The sequence below is a fragment of the Camelus ferus genome, chromosome 4 (assembly GCF_009834535.1).
Source record: "Camelus ferus isolate YT-003-E chromosome 4, BCGSAC_Cfer_1.0, whole genome shotgun sequence".
NCBI lineage: Eukaryota > Metazoa > Chordata > Mammalia > Artiodactyla > Camelidae > Camelus > Camelus ferus.
Genome location: NC_045699.1, coordinates 9,102,287 through 9,123,816, shown reverse-complemented (window position 1 = coordinate 9,123,816; position 21,530 = coordinate 9,102,287). Strand labels below are relative to the sequence as shown.

The window sequence follows — 21,530 nt, the reverse complement described above, 5'->3', positions numbered from 1 at the left end:
TTGACTTTTGAATGCATACTGCTATTATATTCTACCAAAAACAAATGTGGAAAGAGTTTGCCTTTATGTATGGCTGAGAACAATTGGTATAAATTCAGTCTCTCTAGTTTCGGATCTAACTTAAAGAAGCACTGAGATAATATAAGGCAGTATGACTACAGAACCCTGAGGACAGCCCTCTCTAGCAGGGCTGCAGCATATAAATATTTGTGGTTCCATCCAATCCAGCAATAGGTTGTAGGCTGACAAGATGAGTGGCAATGGGAAACTGTCCTGGGATGAAAAATTAGCCACAACTCAAACCATAGATTATGAAGAGTTGACTGTGCTTTGTCACTGCTTTTCAAATGTGCACCAGGGATCTTGTTAAAACGCAGACTTCTAGTTCAGCAGGTCTGGGTGGGTCCCGAGGCCCTGCATTTCTAACAGGCTCCCAAAGTGATGCTGTTGCTGCTGGTAAAGAGACCACGCTGAGAATAACAAGGATCTAAAGCAGTGGTCTCCACACATTTTAGATCACACATTCCCATCAGTAAAAGGAAACAAAACAAAAACAACTTTTGAGCAAGCACTGAATGTATTTCTTTATAAATTATATGTATTTTCCAGTGCTAAAACATGAAATTAAAAGTTTAAGAGATGAAATAAACATAGATTAATACTTCATATATGTTCTTCCTATACTCCACTTATTAGGCAACTTCCCTGCATTATTAGAAAAATGGAGTTAGAATATTTTATTTTTCTTTAATTTTAGCTTCTGGATTTTACTCCCAAAAAGGTGATTTGTGTATATTAAGTTGTTGGGTAATCCTGTACTAGTATAGTGCTCTAAAGTCTTTGTCACTTCCCATGAAGTAATACAATTAGAAAAAGTATTCTGATTTATTTTGGAAAGAAAAAATAATTCTAAGCAAGTTTAAAGACATCAAAACAGGGAGCCATTCCACTTAGATTTTACTCATGTCTTGTGTCACATCAGAATCTCATGTTCCCAATCACCTGCTATTAGCAGATCTACTTGGTACTATTAATCTTGGCTAAAAACAGTGGTGAGAGCAGATCCCATTTCAGAGCTATACTAAGAAGAACCAACCACGTGGAAGAGGGTGCACAGAAGATCACATGACTACATGGAACCCCACCAACGGTAGGAGGCTCGTCCTTCCCTCAAACCAATCCAGGGTGGCTGTCAAATAGGTATCATGCATGGTGCTACATTTCACCACAAAACACTGTATGTTTTCAGTTACAGAATTTCTCATGAAATAGAAACTTAAACGTTTCTTAAAGATGAGAATGGGCCCCCTATCCTTCTGTGAACATAGTTTGCTCATTCCCATCTCTATACCTTATTTAACAGTGTTCTATCTAAAATGGCCTTCTTTCTTAGGTCTACCAATACATACCATGTTTTTCATAATCCAGCTCAAGATTCTGATCCACCAAGGCTGCCTTAATTGAGTCTTCCCCCAAATGATCACTGCATTGCTTTGTATAAATAATGTAGTAAGTATAGCTTTATTACATTACCTATAAGTTGCTTTTTTATATTCTTCAAGGTCTAGAGTTTTCTCATCTTTCTGTCTCTCTTTCTCAGATGGAGTATGAGTTTCTCAAGAGGAGCATAATGTTTTCTACTATGTTTCTTCCACAGGGCCCAATAACTGTCCTAGGTGGGCAATAATTCCTAAAATATTCATATGTTTTGCTTTTCTTAGGCCCTGAGACCTACAAATCCGCAAGCTTGGGGCACCGATTTAACCACCTCGGGAGGACAGCCTGATTCTGTGATCCTCTGCAAAGCTACCCAAGTTAAGTTATAAAGCAGGGCAGTGGAACCTTATGTCACATGGCCCCCAGTCAAGTCTGTCTTTAAATCCTTTCATCAACTCAATGAACAATAATCTAATATCATGAAATCCTTTCCCCTGTTCTTCTTAACCGAACCCCTTAACTACTTCTTACACGTGCCCCAGTCTAAATCACAAGATTCAGTGAGATGCATGATTCCCAGCTTCTTAATTTTCTCTTAGCAATTTCCCTTGCTTTGGTAATGACAGGACATCAACTATAAATATTTGAGGAGAAAATCCAGGCTCAAAAGTTCATCTCTGTCTGATAAAGTAAGGTATAGATACTATTGCCAACTGAAGTAAAATTTTTAAAAAAGACAAAGTCTGGGACAATTTGTAGCCATTAATAAAACATATTTTGCATAGTTAAAAAAAAAAGGTGAGAGAAGCCATATGCTCCCCTAAATGAAAACTCCAACTGAAAGATATTTTTATTGGGGTTTGAATCTTATGCGTCTACCTGGCTGGGACATAGTGTGAAATGTGCTCAACATGCTCCTAAACTTTCCGGAAGAATTAACCCATAATGCTGGAGGCATCCATCATAGGTGATGAACTACCTAATACCATTCAAGAAAGATGCACAGAGAGAAGGTAGGTCCCCTCTTTGGAAGAAATGAGAAAAAGAGTCCCTCAAATCATTTTCTGTGTTCTGTGATTTCAGATGAGAAATCCCAGCTGAGAAAGGCCAGACTGAAGGGAAGGGTTAGTCTCCCAATCCTGGGCAGTGCCAGGGAGAGGCCGTGTTCACGGACCTCCACGTGAGAACTTATGGTGCCAAACAGGTGCCAGGTAAACTCATTACATCTGACAAAGTCTCAAGGAAACGAAGTTGACCAGATTTGTCATTTTTATGTTTAAGTAACAAGGATGGAGGGACTCATCCAAGTGATCCATCATACAGCACTTCCAGTTCCAAAGAATACTGACTTACTTCCGGTGATAACACGCTACCATTTTTAAGTTTCTCATCCACGCTGTCTCTTCGTCTCTGCAGCTGATCCTTTTCTTTCTGGAGGGCTTGAACTTGTTCTGAAATCTTTATTTTCTCCTCAGATGTGCTGCTCTGGAGCTGTACATTCTTTTCAGACAACTCTTGGTCCAACAAGTTCAGGCGAGTTGCTATTTTCAAACTGTCTGTGTTTAAAGCCTAAAATAGACAACCAATCAGACATGGCAAAGACAGTTACTAGAAGTCCAGGCTGTAAATAAATTAGGAAAAACACAGAGAAAATTACTACATGAATATATTTTTAGCTTCTACATTATTGTTTTCTCCCATGGATTTTTGGCAGGGAGGGGCTTCATTTTCTAAAATCTTGAGTTGAATGCCTTTTTTTTTAAAAAATGGAGATTCAAACAATGAATTTAATACCAAGTGTGCTTGGCCATACTTGACCGGACTATACAACACAGGTTTTGAGATGCAGTATTTTTCTTTTTTACTATTTTCTAAATTAAATTTTTCTTCCTTGGCCTATTACATGGTAGAATTAATTATGTTAACATTTCCTAGAGGTTGACATTTCATTTGTTGTTTAAACATTTAATTTGTCTCTACACTTACTTCATTCTGTTAGATTAATAGAGATGACCAGTTAGATACATAGAGATCTTCATTATGACACACTTTAAGATAATCTTAAAAAGTTTTTCATCAAAGTAATTATATGTATATACTACCATAAGCCTTATAGTATTTTTTCAACATTTTTTATTGATTTACAATCATTTTACAATGTTGTGTCAAATTCCAGTGTAGAGCACCATTTTTCAGTTATACATGAACATATATATATTCATTGTCACATTTTTTTCTCTGGAACTACCATAAGATCTTGTATATATTTCCCTGTGCTATACAGTATCATCTTGTTTATCTATTCTACAATTTGGAAATCCCAGTCTATCTCTTCCTGCCCCCCGCCCCCCTTTTATAGTATTTTTTTTAAAAAGCAGCCTTCCTTTCACCTGAGTCCTGCTCCCTAGAATCAGCCATCTTCAGCCTTTTAAGCTTTCTTCTGGTGTTTATGTCCATTATTGTAAATAACATTACCAATTTAAGACATTGTCTGCTGACCGTCTATTATGGAAAATAAGGATTTAGCACACTTATGTCCCCTCTTCTATACTTCCCCTCCCCCTATTCTCCAAACACAAGTTAAATTACAGTTTTTAGTAAAATCAATATTCGGTTTACATGACTTTGTAAACATTATTCAAAACTGAACATAGCATAAAATGACCATATTTCCATGTGAAACAACTTTTTTGGTAACTTATAACTAATTCTTCTCCAACAGAACTATTAAATTCCTCTCAACATTATTTTTTCAATTGATCAAAACTTAAATTAGGAAATCTCATTCCATTCTTTTCTGGAAATGTTTTGCCTGGAGTCTCCATCCTCCTGCTCCAAACTAGACTAGTTGTTTCTGGACTACCTTTAGCATTATTCTGAAATTTCCTACGTTAGATCACATTTTTAGGATCCTGAGTCTTCCTTTTCCATAGTTATGCCCACCTCTTTAAGAAGCACCATCTTCTGGCAGTTTCCTGAGGCAGGCTAGGTAGTAGATAATATTTTCTCCTGAAAATGTCCTTATTCTACCTTCACATTTGATTGATAGTTGGGCTAAAAAGTGAATCCTTGATTGGAAACAATTTCCTTATGATTTTAAAGACTGCTTCAGGTCTTTTAACTTCTAATGAAGAAGGCTGAGAAGTCCAGTGCCACTCTGATTCTCGAGATTTACAAGTGGCTCGTCTTTTCTACCTGGAAGCTTTCAGGATCCTTTTTTCCCCCTTTGTGTACTCACAACTTCACAATGATATGCTTTTGGCACTCATTTTGCTGGGCCCTTGATGAGCTATTTCAACCCAGAGTCTCATATCTTCACTGTTGGCAAGTTTTTTGTATTAAGTCTTTGATACTCTCCTTTTCTCCTGTTTTCTTTGTTGTATCTTTCTGGAATCCCCATTACTTGGATGATGAACTTTCTGGATATATCTGCTGATTAAAATTTTTTCCTTCCATATTTCTATTTATTTACTTTCTGGGATATTTCCTCAACAAGAGTTGGATATCTTCCAACTCTTTTAATTTCCAGAGTTTGTTCATATTTTTAGTAACTTGCAGTTCTTGTTTTATGGATAGAGCATCATCCACCTTGAGGATATTAAGGTTTTTTAAGAAGTTTTTTCAGCTCCTTGCTCTATCTCTGATTTCTCTGAACATCCTTTTTCCCTTTTGTTTTGGTCTCTGTCTTTAATGTTAGTAACATTCCTGAAATATCTATCATACTTAACAGTCAGCTATTAAAGTGCTGATAAGCTGTGTGGTAGGTAAGATGTGTCGTAATAGGGTATCTGGGATCTGGCCACTTAGTTGGGGGCTCCCAAATATTAGTTTTGTTTTGTTTTTTTCTACAAAAAGTGTAATCAAATTTAAGTTTTTTAAGGTCTTTTTTCCAGGACTGTTTCAGAAAAATCTACCAAAGTCCTGCTGGGAAGTATAAATCTGGCTGCTAGCATTCTGGGATCCAAGTAAGGGTTAGGGAATGGACCTAACCCTAATGAATCTCAGGATTCATATGTAAACTTTCACTTATTCCCTGTTTAAAGTATTTTGACTTACCCCAGCCCTCTGCTGTGCCTGGTTCAATCTTCCAAAAATAAACCATCTAGCCAGTCCCAGAGTGAGAAAAGCATGGTTTCCTGACTATGCCCTGTTTTCATCCTTATGCCTCAACTTTTGCTTTCTGAAAATCTTGGTCCCTTCATTTCTAGTGTTTTTCATGTTCGATGTGAATTATCTCTTGTAAAGCTGTTATTAAAAAAAAAAAAAGAGGTAAAGCTAAAGGCTTGGCTCTCATTGGTGTCCCTCTTGCAGGCACTTGATTCCGGCTTCCTCTTTTCTGCTGTGTCAGTAACCACTCATCTATCTGCTTTCCATCTTACATTTTTGGGTAACTTTTGTCCTCTGTTGTCTCCCCTACTGTTTTTTCCCGTTATGGGTTTATAGGTTTTTTTTTTTTTGAGTAATAGCTTTACTGAAATATAATTGACATACTATACAATTCACCTATTTAAAGCGTATAATTTAATGGTTTTTAGTATATTCGCAGAGTTGTGCAACTATCACCACAAAAAATTCTGGAATATTGTCATCAGCCCCAAACAAAAAACCCATGCCCACTAGCAGCCTTTCCATTCCTTCGCCAAGCCCCCACCCAGCCCTGAGTAACCACTATTCTACTTTCTGTCTCTATGGAATTGCCTACTGTGACTAGCTTCTTCCACTTAACATTTTCAGGGTTCATCCATGTTGCATCATGTATCAGTGCTTCTTCTCTTTCTATTGCTGAATAATATTCCATTGTATGGATGTACTTCATTTCATTGTGAATGTATTAATACCTTATATACTTTAAAATGGTCAGAATGGTAAATTTTATGTTACATTTGTTATACAATGATTTTTAAAACACAAAAAAGTTAATAATAAATCATACTTGGCAGAACGTTGAACATTTTACTTCAAAATTGCAATAGATTTTTGTGATGGTTATTAAATAAGTGCTAATAAGCAAAATACAGTGGAAACCAGCAGTTTTCTTTTGGTTTCTAACTTCACAGGGGTATGATTTACTTCATAGAGGAAGAAAATTCTAGTTTATATGGCTTACAACCAGAATCAGAGAGCACATTAAATAGAATACCTGACTAGATCGCAACTTCTTATTTTCCAGATGACTCTTCTCCTGTAACAGGGCCTCCTTCTTAGAAACTATGGCCTCCCAGTTTCTTTAAGTCTTCTTCCAGCATCTCTAATTCTTGGCGTTGGTTCAGAACTTTCTCTACTTCTTCATCTAACCATTTCTTTTGCTCATCCAGTTTCTACATTAAAATTCCAAAGAAATGTTATCATTTGTTTTTCTTCTGCCATAAAATTTATATGGTAATAACATAATTTCAGATTGGCTAAAACACCTTAAATGAACATTTAAAAACTATCTAGAAGACCTTAAATGAATAATGGGAATAACAAATATTGTCTGTCCAAAACCGTTAAAAAATATGTGGTTCTAAGTTAACATCTTTGTGTTTGTTTTATAAGGAATTAAAATTCATTTCCCAAATATGTTTGAGTCTGGGGTTTTTCAGGGTGACAGTTTTCTTTACATATATTGAGAGTTAGTACCGAGAACATGCTGGAAATCTTCTCCCTGTTGGAGAGGTGCACACCTCCATCACAGCACTAACACTGCCAGTTGCTCTGCAGTCTGTCTCCCCTGCTTGAGCCCCTGACTGACTGCAGGCACTATGTTTTTCACCTCTCTATCCCCAGTGCCTGCTTTACTGCCTGGCCCGTGATTAGCCTTCAATGAAATGTTAAATGAATGACTCAATGACTGCCTGAGTCAATCAATTAACCAATGAAGTGAATAAATGAATACACGTAGTTGAAGGCATAGATGATGGAGCATGGAAAGCCACTCTACAGTGTCACCTGTTAACATCAAATAATTATAAAACAAATGGAGCTGGAAAGATTTCCAAAACAAGCATCTTAGTATTCTCTTCAGTTAAGGCTACCCATTGAAATAAGCACAAACAAAAATATGAATGGAAGGACTATTCAAGATGAACTCTACCAAGTGCCCCTCTGCACTGTGGACAACAGTAATGTAGCAAAGTCACCTAAATAAAAAATAGTAGAACAATTCTATATAGTACTATTTTCCAGTTCTGCTCCAACTTAATAAAAATGGTTCCTAGAAATCTATATTAAGACAATGAGACACTAAATATGCATGAGAAAAAAAGAGCAAATTTGCCACAACAAAGTAGGTCCAGAGCTATGCAGTCTTCCATCCAGACCTAAATAGTATGGTCCTATAAACAACAGCACATCCAGATAATATGGAAGCCTAAAAGAGTGTATCTACAATTATCAGGAACAGGAAAGATATCCTAGAGCAACTATAAAAATGCTTTAGTTTTGTTATGTCCACCTATACCTTAGAAACTCCATACATGAGACCCTACGAAGTCTAGCAATTAACTTAAACATAGTCTACAAACATTTCTTGATTGTGAGTGGGTTTGAAAGATAAATAATAAATCTTTTGTAAGTTCCATTCCAACAGGAGAGAAACTCCCAAAATTATGATCGCTAATAAGAAATGCTGTATACAGCTAACTCCTAGGTACCATGTAAGCAAAAATGGAGAGAGATTCGTTCTGTCTGGGAAATGGAAGAAATATGAGTGCCAGCCTCACAGAGTAGTTAACATTTTAGCTGTGCTTTGAAGAATGGGTAGGAGTCCGCTAACATATTATAGGGTTTTTATGGAAACAATAATAAATGAATGAATTTGCCTGCATTTAATAGTAATAAAGGTTATGATTCGTGCAATTCACTGTATCTTACTAATATAAGTTTTCTGAAAATTTCTTAATTTGTCTTTTCTCTTTTTATTCCTACCACACAGTTCCAATTTTAAATACTTTCTTCTTATTAAGCGGCTTCATATCAAATCAATGTCCTATTAGAACTCTTTGGATATTCACATTGATTAATTTATATTCGTATTCTTGTTTAGAGTCCAATTCTGGAAAATGGGTTTTTGTTTTGCACAGTTAAAAAGCGTGAAGTTTTTTGTGTGTTTCAGTATTATTTTTAACCCAACACAGTCAGTGCAAGCGGCAGAATCTATTATCGTTTTCATTTAAAATTTAGATCCTTAATTTTGAAAAACAGGTCTCGCTATTCTTTGCATTCCTACCTCTCCTACTCCCTCACACCTTTTCCAGCCAGAAATATTATCACCGAGCAGCTTGGACTGTCCGAGAGAGAACTCTTTAACCAATTTCTAAAATACGCTAGTAAAATAACTGGGAATACATCCATGTTCTAAATTTTACTATTAAAATGTAATATATAAAGTTTAAGAAGAGAGAGCAAATAAAATTTTCACAATTAAGGTGATGTACTTGCATTTGAGTGTAATTACAGTTTTAAGTGCAGTAATTTTTCTAGACTGCCATTCTGAATTTACATAAAATTAAAGTTTTGAATTTTGATATTAGTTTATGGATTTCATTTTTTTAATGTGGCACTAAAATGATAGCTTTTTAATATATTATATATGGCACATATACAATTTGGTTATGTTTAAATAGAGAGCTCTTATTTGTAGAAATGAATGTTTCCAGGGGGATAAACCAGACTTGACATTAAATAAATGTTTAATGTTTATATTCCACAACATTCAAATAAGCCCATTTCTACTGAAATAAGAATATAGCACATTTCTGGATAAGAAAGTAATTTTTTAATAACAGAAAGGTTTCAGGTGAAATATTAGAATTTTGCAGTCAAGTGGCAAAGTCTAGTGTTTGAAGATTTTATTCAGAGTCCACCATTTTTTACCTCTACTTAGACAATTATCAAATTGATGACAAACCAGGAAACACTAAATAGAATTGACAAACCTGAAGTTGGTCTACACTTCCAAATGGGCCTTTTCTCCTCATCTTAAACGCATCAAGGTCCTCAGCTTTCAGTTTTAGACCTTCTTTCTGTTCTGTTTTTAACTGTAGTTCCTGTAGAAAACAGAAATTTAAAACACCTTATTGTTTTTACTACATGGCTATCATTAAATATTTATGCAGATAACCATTTTCTTAACATTTACTTTCTTGGTTGCAAAAAGAAAAGAAGAGTCAATGAAGGTTGGGGCTATTTGAGAAGAAAATAATCTTAATCCCTCACTGGAGCAATAAATTCTCACAAACAAAATCAAGACTTACTAACAAAACTAGGTATTTTTTTTTCCTTCTCTGACAGTTTTACAAATTAGCATAACAGGGGTAAGAGTCTGAAAAGTTTAAACCTGCTTTCTCTTCTTCCTTTCTGAGTTTCGTCACCTTCAGATAGTCCACCCAGAGCACCCATCTGCAATGGGGATATTAGAATTTATAACAGTAGAAATATAAAAAGAAAAGTAATATTCAGTTCCTGGCATTCAAAAATCAGATTTTACATCATGAGACTAGCCAGCCTTTCAAGACAGATCTTGGTCTTGTGAATAGTAGTTTCCAAATTCCCTTAGTTTCCATCCACATCTTAAGAGTCAAGTGAAAAGGCCCCTTGTGCTCTCCTGGGGTTTAGAGACAATGCTACTGTCCAGCACCACAGCTTAGCAGGAATCAGGAAGGAGGCCATGAATTCAAAACGGGCTGGTCTGTATTGCTACTCGTACTGGTCCATGATGGATAAGTACAGAAATTCAAAGTGTTTAGAAACTTTTATAACAACTTAACAGAATAATTTTATGTCTGTTGAATCTAACCATTAAAAGATGGACTTCTATTGTGTATTTTAATTTTTTATTTCATTTTTCTACTAGTTCTTATTTTACAAAAATGTGGGCTGTGACAAATTAATAATAAAATGAAAACTGTACCTTCTCCATAGGTGACTTCAGAAGTACTGATATAAAGGAAGTAAAAGCAAAGCCAACCATTTTCCAGCCCTGGGAATGGTGGGAAGAAGAAAAGAGACAGTAATGGATGTACATCCCAACTTTTCTCTCTCAGAGTCTTGGTCCAGAAAGGGAATGATGAGTAAAGGTATCACTGAGGGCAGAAGGAGAGAATGAAGACTGCAGTGCAGAGGCCCCATACCCACATGGGTCTGCCCAGCCTCGCTGAAAGAACAGAGAAGTACGATCAGGAGACACTAACTGGACTCCTCAGCCTCGGGTGATGAGGATTCTAAGTTGAGAACCAATAAGGGTTGGTTATCATGGGGAAGTGACTCCCAGACTGAAGGTAAGGGCAGGCCACTGGGCTAGCAAGCTAGGTGGAAGACCTAGTTCTCTGGAGAGGGATTTACAATGCCTTTAGGAGATGAGATGAAGCCAAAGCACCTCCACGCTCTAAGTTGAAAGCGAGACTAAGTTATAGACTATAAGCCCTAGGCTTCATCGTCAGGAGCCAGCAGGGAAAGGAGGATGAGAGAGAGCAGATTCCAGCCAGTCATATCCAAGGACCAGCTTAACTCCATACGATGCAATAAAAGCTACACACCAGAACATCACACACACTGGACTCTTATATTAGAGAAGCACACGGAGGAAGAGGCCAAAAAACTGAGCAGTCGTATTCAAGAGAACTGAGAATTGTTTAAGAAAATTGTTTAAACTATCAGAATAAGGCTTGAAAAGACTGGACATCTGGTTGGTTCCCACCACATTTCCAGCAATTACCCTGACATGGATTGGGCCGGGTAGGGTGGGAGGGTATCATAAAGAACACAGGTCTTAGTCCCTGTCATACACAGCAACTTCAGGATGTTGAAACAAAGGCACGCTATACTTGGAGCTGATGCCCTACTATTCCGATTCTTCCACAAATGCTTTAAAAGTATACTATATTTGGTTTAATCCCCTCTTCTGCTTGTTGCTCTAGATATTACTGCCTTTATCTTAATATTAAAGTAACTGTCTACCAGGCACTGTGCTAGCCTTTTTACAGCTATTTAATTATCCCACTTAATCCTCACAGCAATCCTATTGAGACAATACCATTATAAACTCCACTTTATAGATGAGTAAATTGGTGCTTAGAGAACTAAAAAATCCTAAGATCATGCTATTACCCACAATTTCATGGATTCTCATACTTTTTCTTTATAGCTCATCCATGGACTTCAGTTTAGAACTGCTGCTCTAAGAAGAACCTATGCAGAAATCATAGAATTCTCTGGAAATGGTTTAGTCAAGGAGAAAATGGACTGTTAGAAAGGACAAGATGTCCTTTAGGATTCTGAGCAAGTTTTCTATTTTTTGCATGAAGTAGTGGAAACTTCAGTATATCTTTGGGGCAGACTGTTCCTTTTTCTGGAATACTCATTCTCTCCCTTGAATGGATACAATTCCCTAGAAGGGGTACATTTTCCTAGAAGGAACAAAGCTGCCCAGATAAAGATGTAAAAAGTTAAAGTTACAGGCAGAGGTGCATTTCAGCAGACTATGCACTCTGATCAAAAGAGTTTTTTCTTTTCCCTAAACAGATTTAGAGTGCTATCTATGTCTTGCTGGTTTAAGCCATGATTCATGAGAGATGAGAACTTCAGACCCAAAGACCAAAAGACTGACAGGCAGCCTTGATTCTCACGCTGGAAGGACTATAACAAAGAGACAAGGTTGTGGGCAGTGAAATGAGAACTGAACAGATTCAAGGTATTTAGAAGATACAATCTATAGGACTTAGTGATTCATTGGATGTGGGTAATGAGGAAGAGGACAGAGTCAAGGATGACTGCTAAATCTCTAGCTCTCTGAACTGAATGGATTGAAATGTCATGTAAACTGCATTGCTCCCATGAAGGGAGCACAGAGGCGGAATAGTGGGGAGATAAGGAAGATCTTGAATTCATCTAGAAGACAACCTAATGAAGATGTCAGTGGTTGGATACATGAATCCACAGCTCAAAGGGAAAATCTGGGATTAAATCTGGGAGCTGTCAGAGTTTAACTGCAGTCATGGAAAAGATGAAGTCACCCAGGACAGAGTATAGAAGGTAAGAGAGCACAGGTAAGAGCCTTGAGTAATTCCCATAGGTAAAGGAATGACAGTGTAGGAGAAGCTAGCAAAGACAAAGAACAGGCAGTCAGTGAAGAAAAAACAAGGTAAGTATAATTTCACAAAGGCAAAGGGGAAAATACTTCAAGATGGAGGGAGTGGAAACTATGCTGGATGCAGCTGGGGTGTTAAGGACTTTAGTGACAGAGAGAGCGCTAGTGAACTTCTCAAGATCTTTGAAGTGAATGGTACAGCCAGGACCCAGAAACCACACTGGAGAGGATAAGGGAATGAATGAAAGCAAAGGAAACAGAATCAAATGTAGTAAACTTTTCCAAGAAGTTTGGTTATAAAGGGGAGAAGAGAGAAGTGTAAGGCTGAAGGAGAAAACCTTTAGGAGGAGAAAAATCTAAGATGTTTAAAGAAAGAATCTAGGAAAAAAGGAAAAGTTAAAAATACAGGAGAAAAAAATAAATAAAGCATTATAAGTGCTTAGCATGGCACTGACTGAAGATAAATAATGTTATTTACTTCCATAATGATTATTATTACTATTAAGAATGAGTAACTCAAGGAAATTAAGAAAGCAATTCCATTTACAACAACATCTCAAAGAATAAAATATATGGGAATGAATTTGTCCAAGGAGATAAAAGACTAGTACACTAAAAATTGTAAAACAATGCTGAAAGAAATTAAAGAAGATTTAAATAAATGAAAATATACCCCATGCTCATACATAGGAAAACTTAACATTCTCATGATGTCAGTAGTACCCTAAGAGATCTACACAGTCAACGCAATCCATATCAAAATTCCAATGGCCTTTTTTGCAGAAATGGAAAAGCTGATCCTTAAATTCATATGGAAGTGTAAGGGTCCTCAAATAGTCAAAACAATCTTGAAAAAAGAAGAACAAAACTGGAGGACTTACTTCCTAATTTCAAAACCTACTGCACAGCTACAGTAATTAAAAGTGTGCTACTGGCATAAGGACAGATATACAGACAAATGGAATAGAATTGAGAGTTTAGCAACAAATCCATGAATCTATAGCCAAATGACTTTGACATGGGTACCAAGACCATTCAATGGAGACAGAACAGTTTTTTTTTAACAAATAGTGCTGAAGCAACTGGATTTCTACAAAAGAATGAAGTTTGGTCCCTACCTCACACCATATACAAAAAAATAACTCAAAATGGACCAACAACTTAAATATAAGAGCTACAACCACAAAACTCCAGAAGAAAACCTAGGGGTATATCTTTGTGACCTTAGATTTGGAAATGGATTCTTAGATATGACATTAAAAGCACAAGCAACAAAAGGAAAAATAGATAAATTATTTCATGAAAATTTAAATCTTGGGTGCATAAATTAATAATATTTAAGAAAATTTAAAGATAACCCACAGAATGGGAAAAAACTTTTTTCTAAGTCACATATCTGATAAAAGTTTAATGTCCAGAATATATGACAAACTCCTACAACTCAACAGTGAAAAGACAATCCAATTAAAAAGTAAACAATGAATAGATATTCCGCCAAAGAAGATATACAAATGGCCAATAAGCACATGAAAAGATGCTCAACATCCTTAGTCTTCAGAAAAAAGCAAATTGAAACCAGAATGAGATTCCACTTCACATATATTTGGATGACTATAAAAAAAAAAAAAAAGTGTTGGTGAAGATGTGGAGAAATCAGAACCCTACGACATCACTGATAGGAATGTAAAATGGTGCTGCCACTATTGAAAACAGTTGGTGGTGTCTCAAAAAGCTAAATATAGAATTACCATAGGACCCAAGAATCCCACTCTTAGGTATTTCAATTCCTTTGGAATTGAAAGCAGGGACTTGATCAGTTACTCATATGCCAATATTTGCCACAGCATTATTCACAATAGCCAAAAGGTGGAAACAATCCAAGGGTCTATCAACATATAAAATGGATAAACAAAATGTGGCATAAACATGCAATGGAGTATTACTCAGCTATAAAAACAAATGAAGTTCTGATACACACTACAACACGGCTGAACCTTGAAAACATGCTAAATGAAATAACCCAGACAGGACAAATATTGCATGATTCCACTTTTGTGAAGTATCTAGAATATGCAAATTCATAAAGATAGAAGTAGATCAGAGGTTACCAGGGGCTGGGGGGCAAAGGGGAAAGGGAGTTATTGCTTAATGGTTATAGAGTGTCTGTGAAGAGTAACAAAAAAGTTTTCAAAATAGATAGTGGTGATGGTTGCACAACATTGTGAATGTAATGAACGACACTGAACTGTACACTTCAACATGGTTAAAGTGGTAAATTTCATGTCATATATATTTTACATAATTTACAAAAATTAATAATGTTATAAACCAAAACCCATTAAATTGTTCACTTTACATGGGAGAATTGTATGGTATGTGAAGTATATCTCAATAAAACTATTAAAAAAAAAGAATCAGTAACTTGGCTTAATTTCTCTTTAAGCTTCCTTCCATCGCTAAATTCTGTCATTTTTTTAAGGTCTGAGAATATATTATATTCCAAAGTTAAAAATCTAGGAAATCTTCAGTTATGTTCCATGCCTTGGGTTGGGCTTAACATTTCAATAAACAGAGTCTGGTCCACAGTGCTAGTTAAGTGTTTGTTATTGTTGTTATAATCATGATGATCCTCTTCTTCAGAAGAGCCCTGGTGAGGCAAGTATGATTAAGACCATTTTAGATAAGAATAAACAGACAGATGCAGAGAGGGTAAGTGATTTTCTCAATAAATGATCTAGCCAGGAACTGACAGAGCTGGGGTTTGAATACACGCTAGCTTGGCTCCAGAGCTCGGGCTGACACCACTAGTTCCTCTCCAGCCCAATTCATTCTACACAACTGCTGGGTGTGCCGGTCTGACCACTCTTGTGCTCACCACAGAAGAAATGGATACCATTTTACCTTGTACTTTTTCTGATGCCGCCACAGGGACAGTGCATGTCAAAGCACTTTGAATATGGGAAATCCTATTCAAATGTTCACGACTTTTTAGAAAGCCAGCTTTATATATTTATGTTTTCGATAGCCTCAACTAAAGTTAAGGTCCTTGTAAGAGAAATTATCACTGTACTTTCTTTTGTGCAGTCACAGCCTTCAAGACAGTACTCAGAATTCAATAAATAGTTTTTACTACGTAGATCAGCAAAGCTTTACAGTGAATGAGGACAGCAGCCAAGGACAGGCCAAGGTAAGACACCTCGCAAGCCAACTGAATCAAAACCTTGGCTTCGTTACCTCTGAGCCGTTGAACATTTCATATTATGCTTAGCAGGAAAGTATGACAATATTACTTTGATTTTTTGTTGATCCCGCTTAATTTCTGCATCCAGTTGTTTCCGTGTTTCGTTTTCTTCTCGAAGTCTTTTTTGCAGCTGTACCTTTTGATATTTCATGTGATCTACATTCTGCTCTAGTTCATTAGCACGTTTCTCATTTTGGATCGAAAGCGATGCCAATTTCTTACTATTTTGTTGCTTCTTCTGTAGGACCTGGGATCATATGGAATATTTCAAAATGAAAAACTGCATCTCTCATATCCATCAAGTAAACAAACTTCTCATTCAATGGCACAGGGAGGCATTTTGCCTAGATTTTAATTTATTCTTGATAGAACTGAAGCTAGGATATAAACCCATGAAATTCTAAATAAAATTTCATAATAAACACAAAGGAAAAAGTCTTAATTGTTTTGTTTTACTAATGTTTTTGTTAAAATGAGTATTTTGTTCGACATCCCAGCCTGAATTTAAAGGGTCAAGAAGTGAAAAAGAACTGATCCTAAGACTCTCTGAGGTGAATTGCTAAGTGAAAATACGTATCCTGAAGGAAAGTGGAAAGGGCTGTCAAGTTATTTTAACTTGGTGTTGACTTGAGAGGCTACTTAGGTAAAAAAAATTTAATAGAGATGTCCAGATGTTTGAGATGGCATTAAAAACCCTAGAAGGAGGAGCTTTTTGAGTGTGTTCACTTCTGCATCTCTACCTAGTATAGGACCTGGCACACAGGAGGTGTGCAGCGAACATTTATCTTGTTGAAAGAAAACAACTGTGGCACAGTTTCAAAAATACAACCAATGCTCTGAATGGGTTAACTACCATTCCTTCTACCTACAGTGGAAACATGAAAGAAAAAGATTACGAATCAAAAGAAATGGAAAAGGCATTGTAGCAAATTCATTGTATTTCTGAGATTATAGCAAAGTCCAGCATTTAAGAATTAAGAATAAGCTGTAGTACTCAAAGTTATTGACCTTTCTTAAATTGAGCAGTTATGATTTCAGAAAACCATCCGAAATAGTCATCATTTGCTGAATGTCAACCAAGTGCTATACACGTGCCAGGTATTTTATGTGTATTATTTAATCATTCATCTTTCATCCTTCAGAAAAGGACACTATTTCTGTGGTTATCTTTATTTCTCACCACGTAATTTTTGATAAAAAGATTAGTATATTTCTTGGATGAAGAAATATACTGCCCAGGCTGAAATTATATAAATCCAATCATATAAAAGCACACTGGAAAAGAAAACCTGCCATCCAGTTCCTCTTGCTAGTAAGAACTGAATCCTACTTCTTTCCTAACTAGGTACAAGAATCCTCAAAAGCAGGAAGCCTTAAATAAGTTTTCTCAACTACATTTTTTAAATTACCTGGACTCTTAGCTTTGCGGCATCCATCTTTTTACGAAACTCCTTCTGTAATTTTACCTTCAAAGCAATATCAGAAAGATCTCTGTTTTCCAGTTCCTGTAGCTGCTTTTCTGTTTCAGTTAATTCCACTTTTGCTTGTTCTGCTTCCTGCTCAAGTTTTGTTACTTTCAGAGAATACTGTTTGCTTACAGACTTGGCATCATTACCTTCATAATAATTACAGTAACAATAATTATAAATTATGTTTAAAAAAACTAAGCAAAACATTGAAAACATAAAATTGTCCTACTCTTAAAAAGCTGGGAAGGGGAACTACGTAAGGCATAGCATTAGAAACCCAGCTGTCCTCTCCCATCCCCATCAAACACAACTTGCCACCTGGCCTCTTAATAATAATTCCTTAATGATTGCCCCATTTGGAGCCATTCAGTCTTCTCCCTGGTTCATCTTTCGTCTTCTGCAGCATTTGATCTTCTGAGTTTGCAATTTAGCTTTGCTAGCATCAAATTCTAGTTAAAAAGGATATTTGGGGTTATTGGCCTCTGCTTACTACACTTTGGTGTCCCACCCATAATCTGTCTCTGAATTCTTTTTTTTTTAACTGTTACCAAAAAATTTTCAACATATCAAAAGTTAGAAAGCAACATAATGAACTGCCATCACTCAGATTCGAGAGTTATCAAGATTTTGCCACAGCTGCATTATCTATGCCTTTTATCTTTTGTTTTAACTTGCTTAAAAACTGTAAAGCAATCCCAGATGTCATATCATCACTTATATATACTTCAATAAGTATCTACAAAGAATATGGAAATAACCAAAAAGTCATTATCACACCTAACAGTGTTAATACTCACCAGTCCCTATTCAGACTTCCCCTTGTCTCAAAATGTCTTTTACAACTAGTCTATTTTAATCACGATCCAAACAAGAGCCACAATACATCTGATCGTTGTGTGTCTCAAAGAATCCTTTAATCAATACCCAGCCCCTCTCCTTTTTCATTTCACTTGAACTTGTTAAAGATGAATTCTTTTTAAATGCTTTTCTTATGAATATTTAGAACATAGAGAAAAATGGAATATAGATGTTTCTGTATGTCTTCATTCTAAGCCCAGCTACTGACCTTAAAAACTTCGTTTTGATTTGTTCTGAATAGTCAACTAGACCAGCAAACTCACAGCATTGGGAAGTAAGAGTTTAGAGCCCATGGGATGAATAACCACCAGGGACTGGTTGTTATACTGCTGTACTGAAAATCTCTTAATTTTCTAATAAAAGGAATTATTAAACTAAATGCACCATAAGTTGTCTTCTCACTCTACAATTCTATGACTAACTTTAAAATACGTATGACTACTGTATTTTAATGAATCTAAGACCCCATAAATTGATTAACACATCAGTATCATGTATTTTATGAACCAGTAAGAAAAAAAAATACAGTGCCAATTACACCGTGATAAAATGCTAAAATGCCACTGACTGTAGTAAGATGCATCCTGATTTCAGATATTGAAGTGTGAAAAATACGTATTAAAACAGAGGAAACAGTACACTTGTCACTTTAACGTTGGCTGAAGTAGCTGCTGTTCGGGGAAGTCTTCACTGAGAAGGCATTGAAAAATAAGCATATATTGGCCCTTTAGCTAACCACCACCTCTAACGGTCTTTAGGAAAGTTCCAAACTTCCCTTGGTTCTAATGAGCAAGAAAGACATTCTCTATGGAAGTTCAGGTATCCTCTATTTTAAAGCAACCAGGATGGGTGGCTACAAAAATGTGCTTGTTTAGTAAGACAGCCCATGGTAGGATAATCTATCTGAAAGAAAATCATTTATTCTAGGGGGGTAAACATCCTCAACTTCCACGGGCAGTCCTCTGGAATCACGGGGATGGAGAGGATATATAAACCCCTGAATACCTCTACAGAGGTTTACTGGCATGATCCTGCCTACGAGGAAGGAGCATGCTCAAAACCAAACAACTGGGATAACTGGAACTGCGATGATGCACAGTGCATCCATCACCGGAACAAGGAGGGAAGATGCTTTGGACAGCAGCTGGGGTGAGGAGACTGAGAAAGGAGGAGCCACGGCCAGAAAGCAAGCTTGCAGGAAAGAGGAGGGGGTGGGGAGGCAGGTTTCTCTTTGCTGGCAGAGGATTTGGGACCCACAATTTGGGAGGTTTGAGTGTGATTATAGCTTTGGGCTTGAAGAAGAGGAAAACAGTATTGCCTTCAGTTCCCCCAGATGTGACCATGGAGTTGTTTTTCATTGGAACTGGGGGAAAGAAATGCTAGTGTGTCTTATTCCTTCAATTTTTTAGTGAATTTCAAAGTAGTCAAGGCTCACACTTGAAGTACAGTAGTGGAGAGAAACCCCAAAAGCTTGAGGTGTGCATTTTTAGGGCAAACCTAACGTAGTTGAGGGTTGCGTACATATGCCCAGCCTGGCAGAATTTGAAACTAAGGGAATGAACTGAAAGTTTGGCTCACTCAAGAGAACAGCTCTCAAGGACCAATCCTTAAAACATTAGAGAAATAAAAATTATTTTAAATGTATTATACATTTAAAATACCAAGTTTATCATTCATGTTAAAAATAAGCTATCCAAGAAAATAAAGACAAATAATTTAAAACAAGTATTTACTAAAATGAGTTAGAAAAACTCTCCAACTTATTCCCAGATGCCTAGTATAATGGTTCTTATAAAAGTGGCAAAAAACATTAAGTCCCATAGAGTTCCAGGGCAACACAGAGTTCACACTGGTTACAACAATTCACAGGTAAAATCAAATATAACAAAGTTATTTTGATGACTAACTTCCACACATTGGCTCTAGAGTATCCTTTGTTATACCAAATTCCAAGCTACAGTGGATAGTACTGAGTGTGAAAAACTTGAGTAAATGTTACAACATCAGAAGCAAATTTAGAAGCTTTTCTTTCTCATATAAGCTGGTTCACAGGATACTATTACCTGTTTTAATTAATTCTTTAATCAGATCTTCCTTCATCTTGATGTTAATTGTAAGTTCTCTCATTTTTTGCTTAGCTTCAGTAAGTATGAGTTCTGAATTCTTTAATTTTTGCAAATTCAACTCTTGACTCTCCTGGAGACATTCAATTTTTAAATCTTTAAAATTAAAAAAAAAAAGAAACTGAGCAATAAAACTACCTGCTCATAAATATTCAACAGATTTAGAGTTAAAAAAGAAAAGGAGACACAGAAGCATCCTAGTGGTAACAGAGGAAGGAACAGAAAAAGAAAAGAAAAAATACATGGCACTTGGGATTTTAGTTTTCCAGCTTACAGTGAGTTTTCCTTTCCTTAAAATATATGCATGCTCTAGTCATAACCTGTAGATTCTGATACACAGTTTTTCATGGCCCTTAGATATTCTGCAATTTGACATTTTCTTACCCTGAGTTATTTAAGAAAGGTGTAAGATTTTCAGATGGGTAGAAATTTGAATTTTTTTTCCTGTTAACTTGTGGTTTTACTGCAATCAGAGAAGGTAGTCTACGCCAGGCTACTCAGTGTGGTCCTCACACTATTACTGTCTTGCACCAGAACATAAATCAACTATGTCACTGTTTTAGTTCAGCTGACGTTTTTTGTACCAAGACTTCCTCAGTGAGGGGGCTGGTGCACTGATTTACATTCTGACATAAGTTTCTTACCTGGCTGTAGCCCAGTGACAAACAGTTGGAGGATGGCTATTTGGGTAGTGTTTATCTACACTATTTATATATTTTTAAATTTTACTTCAGTTTCATTTGTGACATAGAGTCAATTTTTTGTTAATAGTACATGCATAAGCTCTAGGAAAGATGCTATTTTCACAGTGTGCAATTGATTTATCATGTCATTTATACTCTCTGTACTCTTACTCTTTGTGTTTTGACCACTCATATCCAAGAAAATGAGCTAAAATGTCGTACTATAATTTCTGCAACAAATATTTTTAATGCTGTTTTTGATGCATAAAAATTCTCGTCTGTTGTGAACACTATGAGCACTGAGTAGACTAAGTTGGCTCTAATGCCAGATACATCACTAACGGTAGGCACGTGTGCCAGTGAGGCAGTAACACCTAGTAAATTACTGAACATGTATTTTAAAGTAGTCAAGAGTACAATGCATATCAACTGAGGTCTGAATATAAAATCCCCATTCTGAGAGATTTAGCCTATATCTCTAGCCAGAACTGACTGGTGGAAAAACTTTATTAAGGAGTAAAAAAGGACAAAAAAATCAGAGGTAGAGCAGGGACTATAAAGGAAAAGGCAGGAAATACTCCTAAGTTCCCACCTTTGTGAATTCCTGGATGCTTCTTCAATTATTGCCTGAAGGAAAAGAGAAGTGTCTTA

At 36.3% G+C, this 21,530-nt stretch overlaps 1 protein-coding gene across 1 annotated transcript in view; it reads right to left on the bottom strand.

Moving 5' to 3' along the window:
* Positions 1 to 21,530, bottom strand: part of LOC102509418 (kinesin-like protein KIF27) — a 127,014-nt gene that overhangs the window by 83,151 nt on the left and 22,333 nt on the right. The window contains 7 exon segments of the mRNA XM_032477510.1: positions 2,791 to 3,006; positions 6,578 to 6,655; positions 6,657 to 6,755; positions 9,357 to 9,467; positions 15,796 to 15,993; positions 17,156 to 17,361; positions 20,137 to 20,292. Of these exon segments, the coding sequence (XP_032333401.1) occupies positions 2,791 to 3,006; positions 6,578 to 6,655; positions 6,657 to 6,755; positions 9,357 to 9,467; positions 15,796 to 15,993; positions 17,156 to 17,361; positions 20,137 to 20,292 (1,064 nt within the window).